The following is a 12,937-nucleotide window of genomic DNA, read 5'->3' on the forward strand; positions in this document are numbered from 1 at the left end:
ATCTTAACAGCTCATTTGTGTCTGCTGTCCTGACATTCTGACATTTGCTGTCAAGGTTCCTTTCCTGGGCAGCTAGGCGCTTTACTATTCAGCACCACTGCCCTAATCTGCAGCAGCACATACCAGTCTCTTACTTAACTACTGATGCAAAAACGGTGTCTCTGGAATCCAAAGAAACACCACAAAAAACCAAAATGAAGATTATCAATGGCTTCCCTATCATCCAAAGTAGATGTTTCAGACAGCACAGGACACAAATTATGAAAAAGGTATTTATTATTTACACAACTGCTATAGTTCCTTAAGAACAATATATACCATTTTTATTTGAAAGGGTCAGTATTCTTTCAAATACATGAACTGCATAATGCACAAGTGTTGGTAATGCCAAACAGCAGTCACATCACACTTCTATAGTGCAGGCATAAGCAGCGCAAGTAAATGATATTTTAAGAACAGTATGGCTGAATATTGTATTTAAACACAGTGTTTGCACTTTGACAAGATTTAGCTAGAAGAGAACAAGGGTTTTGTTCATGCTTTGTTAGGAATGTGACTTTCCCATCTGAGGTTTAAACCCTTTATCTGACACATAAGAATTTTTCAGGCAGACTGCTTTTTGCTTACCAAGTAAGAGTGGGTTTCTCTCCCTCAAACTTCAATCTTTTGTTTTCCATTAAACACTGCTTTATAGTACACACTGGGGTAAACTGGCCACAGAGGTGGTACTTTCCCATCTTACTGTCTTGCACAGAGAAACACTGACATACTAATACATACCAAACTTAGACAACTTGTAATTTATAGACTTAAATACTGGAATGGGAGAGGGAGACTGTTTCTAAAGATGGAGGGAATAGAGGGCTTATACAATTCATACACTGCCAAGGCAGGCTCCTTACTCAACTTTTTTGGTCTAAGTTTTTTTTTTTTTTTCTAGTTTCAGAATGGTTTTGGTCTTTAATGGTTATGGTTGTACTTCGGCAGCAAAGGAGAGGAAAGTATTTTAAGTAGTAACACCAGAACTGAACACAAGAAAAAGTAACTGACTTGTTTCTCCCACTTTGAGCTTATTGCTGTGATCTTTTAAAAAAACCCCACAACCAACCACCTGGAAGACCAAGTATAGCAGTCATTCTGGCATTGGATCCAGTGTCCAGCACTATTATACTCTAGCATAAAAGCAAGGAAAAGTCCAATGATCCAAAGTTATGTTCCCTTCAATTCAGTGCCACACAACTTTCATAGTGTTATTGTCCTTGCTTCTTCGAAAGATACCTGAAAGAAACAAAAGTACAGTTTTTCACAAAATAAGAAGTAGGCACAGATATGTCTAGTACCTTTCATAAAATCAAAGTATGAATCTGTTTTCTTTTCTCAGTAGCAAACCCCCTACTGATAATGAAAAATTAGAAACGTGATCAATACTACTTATGATTTTATTTTATTTCAACATTCTTTCAGTTCCATAATAGGTTATCTTACAGTAATTCAAAGTCAGGTTTTTAGTTACTCTATTAGGTTTTTAAAATAAAACGGAGGAAGGAAATGGAAACATGTTTTATTCTAAGAGGTTGAAAATTACATCAGTTAGAAAAGTATCTATTATGTCCTTAAAGATAAAAAGACCCATTTGATACACTCCTTCAGGTAAATTCAAGACTTTAATGAACAGTCATCCAGCATAACCTGAAAAGAACAGCCCTCTCCTGGCTTCTTTAGAGAATCCAAGTTACTCTAAAATGCTTGTTTTCTAATCTCATAGTTCTCTTACTACTACAGCTGGAGCAATCTGGCTACGTGGTGACACTGAAGTCTTTGCAACTACTCTAGGAAAAAAAAATCCAACTGATTTAACTGACAGTATGAAATATCCAGTGAATCTCACTGCTTTTAAAGTTTAATTTTTGACTTTCTTGTTCTAATCAGAAACAAGAAAGAAAATTGTATCTAGTTGCAAGGCTGTTCTTTTCAGCATCGAACAAGTGTTTTTCGAATAGCATATTGCACACTCTTTTTTTCACATGTATTGAAACTTCAGGCTGTTGCATAAAAGCATTTGCTCAAGCACTTCAGCTAATCATTCTCTAGCAATAATTAGGATGCTAACTGGTGCCCTAAGCATTTGGAAAACTCTTGTTCATAGCTCAGTAACTTACATTTCAGAGCTGATGAATACTGTAATACCACACAACTTGGATAGTGCCCAAGAACCAGACTGTAACACCCCAAACCCCTGCAGTAAACGCCAGAAAATTTGCCTCATGACAATGGACCCGAGATCTGAACGGACAGCCTAACTTCGTAGGGGTAGAAAGAGATTTCTAGGCACCAAGTTCCTTCAAAAATTATTTTCCCTTTAGGAAGCATAATTGCTTCATTGAAAACAACTGGCGGTCCTGAATACTGGATATTAGGAAAAAAAAGTCCGTTCTGTCAAAATCCTATCATTTTAGGGAAGCAGCCCAAATGCTACAGCCTTATTAAAACTCTACTCAAGCTAAAGGACGTTCATAACTGTCAGTGATGTTGAAGTTCATCAGCTCAGTTGTTTCCAGTCTTTCTACAGGCAACCTCAAGCAAAACACAGCAGGGTCAAGGACAAAAGGAAGAAAGAATTTTGACTTTGTTCTTACCTTTCCCAATGTTTGTGATTCAGCTCCAAAAAGTCATCTAATTTTGCTATTTCTTTGAGGTATTGAGTGAGCTTTAGAAGCTCCTTGTCTTTATCCCGATTTAAATGTGCTTTCATAAAAGGCCTTATCTATACAAAATAAATAAACTGGGTATAACCATTTGCTCAAAGTAAGAAAAATGCTTCCTATTCTCTATCATTTACCACCTAATTAAAATACATCTTCAGCTCTATGTCAAGTTATAACTTCTCTTAAGCGAGAGGAATAAAAACCTTTTCCATTAGTGGCCACAAACAATTTGGCTTGTTATTCATGCAAACTGGACTGTAGGGTTTTTCCCTTGCATGCCCACCAGGAAGAAATTTGTTTTGTCTTGCACTTCTTCAAGCCTTCCCCTCCCAGTCAGACAGAATGATCAAATGATCTGGAATGGACTGCCGCATTTTCTAATATGATTTCATAGATACTTTTGCAGGAGATGAGGGTTTTTCAGCTCTGCTTTGAGTTGTGTGGCATCACTGGAACCAGATGCTTTTTTTCAGCAAAAAGCATTTGACTACAGTCATAGCTTCTGTGAAAAGAGATGTCAGAAATAAAACTTTGTCTGACAGCTGCTTTAAGTTTGGGATACGTTATACCTGTGCCTTGTTTTAGTGATTCAGTGTTCCTGGCTGCAGCTCTGTTAACAACATTTTGACAAACACCTTTCAAATCTGAGCTAGGGGGAGCTCTCTGGATAATCCTCTCCCAGCAAGATCTCTGCCATTCCTGATTCCCCTAAAACTGCACAGTTCCAATCAACATCATCTTGCCAGGTCTCATCAATTGCTGTCCTCTTCACACCATGGATACTGTCAAAGAAATATCATCTTGGATTTCTGCTTTTGAAACCATCTTTCTTTTTTTTTTTCTAAGAAACTGATGAGGGTTCTTTTAGTACATACTGCTGTACCATCACATATAGGTAGAAATTTAAGTTGCATTCTTCTTATTCAGAACCAGCACTGATAATGGAGCATGAACTGGTTGACAATTTTGTAAAATGAAATATTTGCCATTCTGCAGTCAAAATGGCTCAAGGTATTAATTACTTCCCAGAACAGAATGTTTGCTATTACACTGGCATACTACCATGAAGTACAGACACTTGTTATTTGATTTGTTTTCTGAATATAACCACTCTTGAGACTGAACGTTACATTTTTCAATGGTGCCTGCCAGCAATGCCCAGCTTGATTATGGCTTGCAGGTATAATTTAAGCAGAAATCCTAATTTCATTGATTTTGGTAGTCTCTAAAAAGCTCACTTAATAGTGAAACAAAGCTTATTTAATACTACTGTTAGGGAAATATTAGTCCAGACAAATGGCAATCTAAATTAAAAAAAAACCAGAAAACCCCACATCTTTGCTAGTGAAGAATAGCCTTTCTTTGTGATACAGCAAAGAAGTATGAGAAAGTACTATTTAAAGTATAAGGAAAAAATAGCGATAAATTAAAATTCCAGTTAAAACTACCTTGAGTCCGTTCTGTGGATTCATTAGGAAGTTTCGGCCAATATCATCAAACATAATAGTATTTTTTTTGCTGTAATATTCTGAAAATTTTCCCCAGATAACACCAAGAGGTTTCACCTGCAAAAATAACACATACAAGGTACCTGAGCTAAATCAGATCATATGCAGGAGATGAAAATACCAGTCTATAGGAACTTCAGTCCAAAATTGATTAGATGCTTTTATTCTTTTGCTGACAAATTAGCAGGTAGTTGGGCTTTAATAAGGGAAAAGATGTGAAATAGTATAACATACCAAATAACCCCCCCACTAAAGAAAACCTTTCTGTTGGTACTAAATATTCTTGCAATGCTTCTCTATTATTTAATTTGAAAGCAGTGTCATCCAAATGTACTACTCAAAACATTAACAGAGAATTTCAGTAGGGAAAAAAAAAAATCTATGCTTCCAAGATTCTTATAGTTTTCTTGCCTGAAAACTCCAGCACGACTTTATTGTTGAATATTTCAAAGAGGTAAAACAATGTCAGTTGAATGTAGAAAAAGATCAGGAAAAAATAGGTACTTACATCTATTAGTCCTCTTCGAGGAGTGTGCACTGTTATCATGGCAGCACTGTCCAACATGAAAGTTATCTTGTAGTTTGCATTGGTACTCACTCCAAGCTCCTGCATCACAAAGATTTATTATTAAAGCTTCTAATTATGATGGTTTTACTGCTGTACAACTGAAACCATGATTATAATATGCTGTTTGTCAAAGGGTGAGCTGCTGAAGATTACCAGAGACATGCTAAAATAGATTATCTGGGGCGGGGGGTGTAAATTTTTTTTTATCCAATGACAGTCATAGAAGCATACCATTTTACCAAGAGGAAAAAGAAGCTGATAGGAATTTATTTTTGCAGTGTTTACTATCAGAAACTTATTAACTGATGTCAGCATAAAATCAAAGCAACTTTGCAGAAGCTCTCTTGCAGATGTCCAGCCACACTTGATTTCTTTTACATAAAAAAGTGAACCTTGCAAATGAAAACAACTATCTACCTGGGTCAGCGTCCTGTTACACTGAAAAAACCAGCTGTTCTAGACTGTCTGAATTCCAGGCGTAAATAAGTGGCAAATGAGAGATTAAACTTGGTTATCTGATACTCCCTTCTTTTTAATGCTGTTCCTGCTCTGTAGTTTAAAACAAAAACTTTATGCTAAGTATTGCTAGGATCGTTGTTCCCTGACAAAAAGTAGAACTTTTAGAGGTAAGCACCCCTGGTGCTGTAAGTTTAAGGAGAAACAGCAGTTGGCATCTAGAGGTAGGAATCTCAACTACCCAGGAGTAGGCATAGAAAGGTTGCGATTCAGTAACATATGAAAGGGCTGGAAAAGTGACCTAGAAATGCAGAAGGGTGACCAATGCATGGGAAACAGCCCAGTTTTGAACAATGGTTTTCCACAAGATTGAATCCTAGCACTACACTGACAGACACAACATGAACAGAGATGTAACACTGCCACAAGAAGTCCAGTGTTTGCAAGGCTCAGTAGTGATTTTACTTGCACTAACTCTACTTCATAGTTCTGATTAAAGGTTCTTGTTTCCGAGATCACTCTGAGGCTTTTTTGTTTGTTTAGAAAAATTGTAGCAATTCATTATTTTGAGGAAGAGAACACTGGAATATGTGCTTTGCTCTGTTAAAACCTGAAAAAAAAATGGCTAGTCTATAACAAAGAGTGGAGATACAAAAGCTTAAATTTGGAAAAGTTTTCCCTGAAATGGAAACAAGCTTTGATATATAAGCATAAAAAAACCCAACCCACCAACCAAATATACAACAATTCTTAGTAAGACTCATTAGATTTACAGCTAAGCCTGATTGTAAATATGTTTACCACTAGGTCAGCTGTGCAAAACTGGCTAGTTGCCTGATTTAGGTACGGAAGAAACCAGTATTGAAAAAAGAGCTCTTACGGATGTTTAATAAGGCAGAGGAAGCAACAGAACCACACAGCTGCAAGAGGTACAAGATAAATATGAAAAGAGTTTCCTCTTGATAACCTACTCCAGCACACCACATCTGCCTGCTCCTTTAAAAAAAATTTACACTTAAAGACTAGAGCTCTATAATTAGAGGTAAGATGAAAGCAACTATGAAGGCTGCGTGACTAATCTAAGTTTCAGCAAGTACTGACTTGTGTTTAGTTCTGCTAAATTTAGCACCTACTGCTGATAGTTTGTGTGGAATTCTAAAATTAGATCTAATCTAGTTTTGTGACAAAGATAATTTAAAGTAACTATGAAGACTTAGAAAAGTCAGGTTTTGATTCGTACAACCTCCCCAGTTGCAGACCTGCTCTACAGTGCTGAGCATGAGTCCAGCTTTATGAACAGCTAGCCAAACTAGGAACATATTACACATTTTCAGAACAACTTACTTTCATTTTAGCTTCAATCCACTTCATATTAGTAGCAGCTGAAACACAAAGGAGAAAACAGAATACTTTATCAAAATAAGTCATTGACAGGCAAAAAAGAAACAAGCCAAGAAACTGTTCACTTAACATATCAAATTTTCACACAAAATTCAATTTCAGAAAAATCCATTCTTGTTACAGCTTTTAGGGTTCACTGCCTCAAAGACAGTCTTCCTTCATGGAGGTTTATTCTTATTTGGAAAAGCTTACTTTTCAAATTAACAACTAGATGAAGCACTGCATGCATTTAAACCGTTCTCTAGATCATCTGTTACTGAACTACAGTCTGCAGGACCATAAGAAGTGGGCTACGCCTGGTCTGAGGAACCATACTGCCTGTGCAGGATTTTCTCCTGGAAGCAGTGATAAGAATACATAAGGCCTGAAAAGGACAAAGTGTTGATATTGCCCACTGACCTAAGAATATGTGGAAACATTGTTCCAGACTATGAAAACTAAATTTTGTAATACAATTTTAATATGGTTTAAACTCTGCATTGGCAAAAGTCTGTTCTCCAGCTGTTGGACAGGAAGTGAAACAGCATGGAAAAGCAAATGATCAACTATCCCTGAAGACAGGAGAGTTCAGTGCATTTGGCAGTTCACTACTTACTGCCTCGATTGAGATTATTTGTAAAGATAGCTATCAAACAGTGCTTGAATGCTGATTATACAATTCTGTTACTTCAAGCGCTTGTTTGTTTCTACAAGGTAACACTCAGTAAAGTGATGTTGAGCTTTATACTGTGATTAGATCCATTTGTGTGAGCAATATGTGGTGTTTTTTCACATAAGAATTATTATATATATAAATGTGATTCACACTAAAAAGCCATCTAAAAACCTCCCACCTGGAGCCTCTGCTCTGAATGACAATTTACAATAAAGTCTTGGGTATTGAGTATAAAACTTACACCAAATTACAATATCATAGTCCTCATATGCAGATGTCAGGAATTCATGAAGGTATGGCCTCATCAGTTCTACCCCAGTTTCAGCACATGATCTGTGGTCTAAAACATATGTAAGAGATTAGCAATTCATCATTAAAGTTTAAGTGAAGTTATTAAAGTTCAGTCTGACTTTTCTATCTATCCAGAGACCTAAGAAATTTCATGAGGGAAGCACTGGGGCACTTTAAAATCATGAATGAATTCATAGCAAACTACCATTCCCATTTTAAAGGTGAAGAGAAGAAGCAGAGGGGATACTTATCAGGGGATCCTTACAGGTATTTGAGGGCTTAGCTAATAATTAAATCAGAGATCTGTGGGTCTCAATATCTTTGAAGAGTCAGGCCAAAGAGTTCATCTGTGCAGTTTAGTAAATTTGTAACAGCCCAGACATGAAACAGATTCCTTCAAACCTAGTCCAGTTAATTTTGTGAACATATATCAAGTTTGAGACACGCAAATGTTGCCTGTTCCAATTAGAAAACTGCTGTCAAATTCTGCTAGCAGAAGACCTCTAAACAAAAATTTTAGACTCAGTAATAGGTTATTTTGATATAAGATTGCAAACAAATCCCATCAAAAAGGAAAGCTAAGGAAAAGGAATAAAGTGAGCTATTATTTACTGCTTATAGTCAAGCTGCCATGACACACCTACATCCCAGAAAATTAAGTCAGAAGGAAAATGCTAGCTTCCAAAAAACCCAGTCTGACAGAATTTTCAAGTAAAACATGGTTTTGTGCATGTTTAGTAACGATCTGGAAATAAAACTTGAAGCTGTTTTCCCACGCCCCCCCAAAAGTGGAGTCAATCACGTACAGACCGAGATCGTTATTTTGCAATATCTTGCCCTGCCACCATGATGTCCAAGATAAAAGTTGGTCGAGAGAAAGATTATTTGGATAAAATACTAAATTGCTACTTTTTTATGTCTTCTTACAGAAAGTAAACAGCTGCTGCACTAAAATCAACACTATGCAACTCTTAGAAAACCCAATGCTTTTTAAAATATGAGCAGAAGTCCCCACAATATTACAAAGCAGGAGTTATATTGTACAAGACATTCCAAAGTTACTGCAGAATACTTGTAAAGCAAAAATCAAGAAACGGGAACTGGCAAATAAACAGACCTCTTAAAACAAACAAAACCCACAAGTTGCATAAAATCTCACCAAATAGTGTATAATCAACATCTAGCACCAGCAGCTTTTTGCCTTCTCTAGGAGGATTCAGAATTTCCACTTTGTATTCTTTAACTCTGCGGGAAATTTTTAGTAGATTTTCTTCCCTAATAGAACAGTGCAAAAAGTTACAGTTAATTAAAATGCACACTGTACATTCTATACCAGGACTTTTTTAAGAGCTAAAACTCCTAACCTATTTTCTACTTCCACAACTTCCTCTTCAATATCAAAGTCATTGACAACATCATCATTATCAGGAGGTGGCCCAAGGACATCTTCCTAGAGGAATAATAATAAAAGATAACTAGGATCACTGAAGGACAATAACAATGGATATAAAGTTTCTGTTCCTGCACAGCACAGGAAAAACCCCCACAATATTTAACCAAAATTGTTTCACTTTACTAGTAGAAAGAATTACTGAAGTCTGATGATTGTTCAGATTTGAGAAGTCAGTGAATATCATAATAACAGTTTTGATCTTTAAGTCCAGAACAACACGGGAGTTTAATGAATATACAGCTATCAGAGTTCTGCAGAAAAGCTTACATAGAAAAATAAACACCAACAGAAATCTAGTGTACTACTATTTTTCAAATGATTACCGGACTATTCAAACTTTTAAATCGTAATGAGGAGACGTATATATAAGCATCTTTTCCTGTTTAAGCTAATAAACAAATAAAACATTTACCAAACTCTCTTCACGAGTGCCCATCATCATAATTTTGGTATTTGGTTTCAACTTGAGAGCTCCAAGCTTAACATCGTCATCTGCAGGTTTGCCTATAATGTAAGCAGATTAATTTTTTTTAATTGGGTAGAGAGATTTTAGAAAACTGTTGATACATTTCATGCTTAATTGAAATAAGCTACCCATCAAACACCAGAATACCCTAAGCTGTGTTATCATCCTCCTCCATACACAGAAACATTGCTTGCTTGGCTAGCAGCAATTTAACCTTTTTTAAAATATGTTTGCCACACTTCCATGTCAGCCATTAAAAAATGACCAGGCAGATGTATCAATAACAAACAATATCCAGTGATCTATTAAATTCCCATGTTCAATCAAAAGCTAGATCTGGGAAGCAGGTGCCCTGTTAGTATACACATCCTGGCTAGGTTTAGAGAATGTTCATCTATAAACATCTCCAGCACATCCACAATAAGAAATATGAATAGTTACCCTTCATTTTAAGTCCAAGTAGTTTTTGACGTTCCGGTAACACTCCAGTAAGGCCTTTCAGAGACTGCTTCAGATCCAACACTGTGTCTTCTTCTGATAGCGAGGTTATCGTATATTCCTGTCCACCCCATTTTATTATGAGAGAGAGAGACATCCTTGAAGCATATGTTCAGTATTATTTTCTGAAAAAATCTGCTGCAGGAGGAAAATACAAGGAAGAAATAGGAGAATCACTCTTTTCAGAAGAGAAACAGTACAGTGTGTTTAAAGTATTTTTTTATTCTTTTATTATATTGTACATCAAAGGGGTGTCTGTTTTGCATGAAGAGATGATAAACATGGTGATAAAATGTTGAAACTAACGGAGAAAGAACAGCACTAAACTGTGGCTCCGAGTTCCACTTCAATGTGTTTAGCAATGTCACATTCACCGTTTGCTCCAGCATATGCTCATTTGCTGAGTGTTCTGTGCAGGTACACCCTGTTCACTGCACAGCCGGCACCCAAGCAGAGTACTGCAGTATCATAAAAGTCATTTCAAATCTCGGAAATGTCCTCTGCAATAATTATGCAACCGAACCAGCCATGGATATCTTTAGCTATGTAACAACAAAATGGCAAATATGAAATACCTCAAAAAATATAAACCCATAAAAATAGTTCTGAACCCAACAGTTCATTTTTAGCGTTGGATTTCTCTATTCGCTTTCACTAAGATCTGTGCAATACCTGCAGTAGTATACACCCCAGGTCATGTCTCACTGTAGCAATATCAAAGCAGGGGTTTGAAAACAAAGCCAAATACACACCTACACAATGCAATTACACTGTAAGAACTGCACTTTCATTGCAGTGCTGACAAAACAACCATAATTATACTATCAATTTACACAGCATCACTTATACAAATTGTATTTAACAGTTTAGTCCTACATTAAACACAGCAGAAAACCAAGATTCTTAGCTTTATGTGGAAGGAAGAACAACATTGTTTTTCTGTTAAAGCTTGTGTCCTGGTTTTGGCTGGGATAGAGTTAATTTTCTTCCTAGTAGCTGGCATAGCGGTGTTTTGGGTTTAGGATGAGAATGTTGATAACACACTGATGTTTTAGCTGCTGCTAAGCAGTGCCTACACAGAGTCAAGGACTTTTCAGCTTCCCATGCTCTGCCAGGGGCACAAGAAGCTGGGAGGGGGCACAACCAGCACAGCTGACCCCAACTGCCCCAAGGGGTATTCCATGCCACATGACGTCATGCTCGGTATAAAAGCTGGGGAGAGTTAGCTGGGGAGCAGTGATGACTGCTTGGGGACAGGCTGGGCATCAGTCGGCGGGCGGTGAGTGGTTGCATCGCTTGTTTTTCATGGGTTTTGTTTTTCTCTCTCTCATTGTTTTCCTTTTCTTCATTATTATTAGTGGTATTATATTTCAATTATTACCTCAACCCACAAGTTTTCTTACTTTTGCTCTTCATATTCTCTCTCCCACCCCACCGAGGGGGAGGATGAGTGAATGGCTGTGTGGGGCTTGGTTGCAGACTGGGGCTAAACCATGACAGCTTGGAAACAGAGAATCAAGGTATGAAGAGGCTGTCACAGACTGTCAGGAGATTCAAAGAAGTCCTCTGCACCACTAATGGTGAGATTGTCCTCAAAAGGCTGATATTCAAAAAGAAGAGAGAGCAGACCTGTGAAAAAACCTGAGGCTATCTACCTTCAAGAAATGTATTACACCAAGAAATACAGGTCTGGCAATTCTGAAAAATCTCAGAATCCAAAAATCTGATTCCTCTTCCTCTCTAGCATCGTATTCTCAGAGGTTACCTGATCTCAGAAAAAATACTTTATTTTACTATTTTATTTTTTATTTATTTTAATGTTTTAGACAGTATAGCCTATTGGGAACAAACAAGTAATTACTTAGGCATACCTACCAAGCTCAGACCAGATGAGAAATAGGTGGCTAGATACAACCTGCTTGCTGAGGACACTACAAGCCACACCTCCACACTATTCCCTCTAAGAGCCCTAAAAACAAATTGAAGAGGAAAACTGGTATCACGGAAAAATTAAAATTTTTTGCTCCCCCCCGCCCCAATATCACCAAATCAGATAGGGACCTGGTATTATCCCATGGAAAAGATTCAAGAAAAAGGGGTCTTGGAAGCACCAAGAAATTCAACCGAGGTAAAAAGGCTATGTAGTGTCAAGCAATGTTGATCTATATGGTCATTATCGTAAATTAGCCCTGTTTGTAATCCTTAGGCTAAGTTTACAGAAAGAAGAGTTTATTGTGTGTTTTCTCACCTGTACCATACACCTCAAATCATTCTACAAGAAAATGCGAAGGGCAAGAACTGGAAGTAAACTTCTCAAGTCTCTGTCCAGCGCTAAATTGAAAGGATCATTTGAAAGGATCATCCCTCCAAAGCTGGGCACTTGATGAACCATCTGCCCTTACTGAATTACAGTCCTGTTGAGATGAGTGTTACTAGAAACACCAAGAAGAAACAGATACCTTTATTCAATGCCAAAACACTAAGGGGACTGACTGAGTGTGGACACCAGAATCAATGATTACAGGAAAACAGATTAGGAGCTGGGAAAACAGATTAGGAGCTGGGAAAGTCACAGGGATTTTCAAAGTTTCTACCATCAGGGCTGGATGCCATGCGAAACTGAAGCTTACTGAATGAAGCCTGCTTTGGTTAATTACCTTTTGAGAGCCTTTAGGAGCCCCTTGGACCACCAATAGCCTAAGGGTTGACAGGTCATTGGGACAGAGAAAGCATTAAAGTCATGTTGTAGTAATTAAGTTGTCACGTGACACCACTTTTCTTGGAAGACTTGGGAGAGAGAGATCCACAGCTTTAAGCTTCACTAAGCAACATTAACCATAAAACCCCCAAAACACAGAAAGTGCGATACCGTGCGGACGGGACTGCAGCACTTTCCACTACACCGCAACAGGTGGAGGAAGGGGGTTTCAAACCAG

General features: G+C 37.4%; 1 protein-coding gene across 6 annotated transcripts; it reads right to left on the bottom strand.

Annotated features, from left to right (window-relative positions):
- Positions 1-297: 297 nt before the first annotated feature.
- Positions 298-12,937, bottom strand: UBLCP1 (ubiquitin like domain containing CTD phosphatase 1). 6 transcript variants are annotated; one of them, XM_035890298.1, is made up of 11 exons: positions 12,871-12,937; positions 9,945-10,139; positions 9,450-9,541; positions 8,949-9,034; positions 8,744-8,859; positions 7,535-7,633; positions 6,582-6,619; positions 4,722-4,820; positions 4,154-4,270; positions 2,637-2,764; positions 298-1,278 (listed from the first exon to the last, which is right to left on the bottom strand). In XM_035890298.1, exons 2-11 carry the CDS (start codon positions 10,096-10,098, stop codon positions 1,251-1,253), a joined length of 957 nt encoding a protein of 318 aa, XP_035746191.1. In that variant the 5' UTR covers positions 10,099-10,139; positions 12,871-12,937; the 3' UTR covers positions 298-1,250. The 6 variants fall into 6 exon arrangements, with proteins under 6 accessions (XP_035746191.1, XP_035746192.1, XP_009632994.1 ...); XM_035890299.1 differs by lacking the exon at positions 12,871-12,937 and adding an exon at positions 12,659-12,844; XM_009634699.2 differs by lacking the exon at positions 12,871-12,937 and adding an exon at positions 11,877-12,634.

Source organism: Egretta garzetta, unplaced genomic scaffold, assembly GCF_000687185.1.
Source record: "Egretta garzetta isolate BGI_Z169 unplaced genomic scaffold, ASM68718v1 scaffold612, whole genome shotgun sequence".
In the NCBI taxonomy this organism is placed as follows: Eukaryota; Metazoa; Chordata; class Aves; order Pelecaniformes; family Ardeidae; genus Egretta; species Egretta garzetta.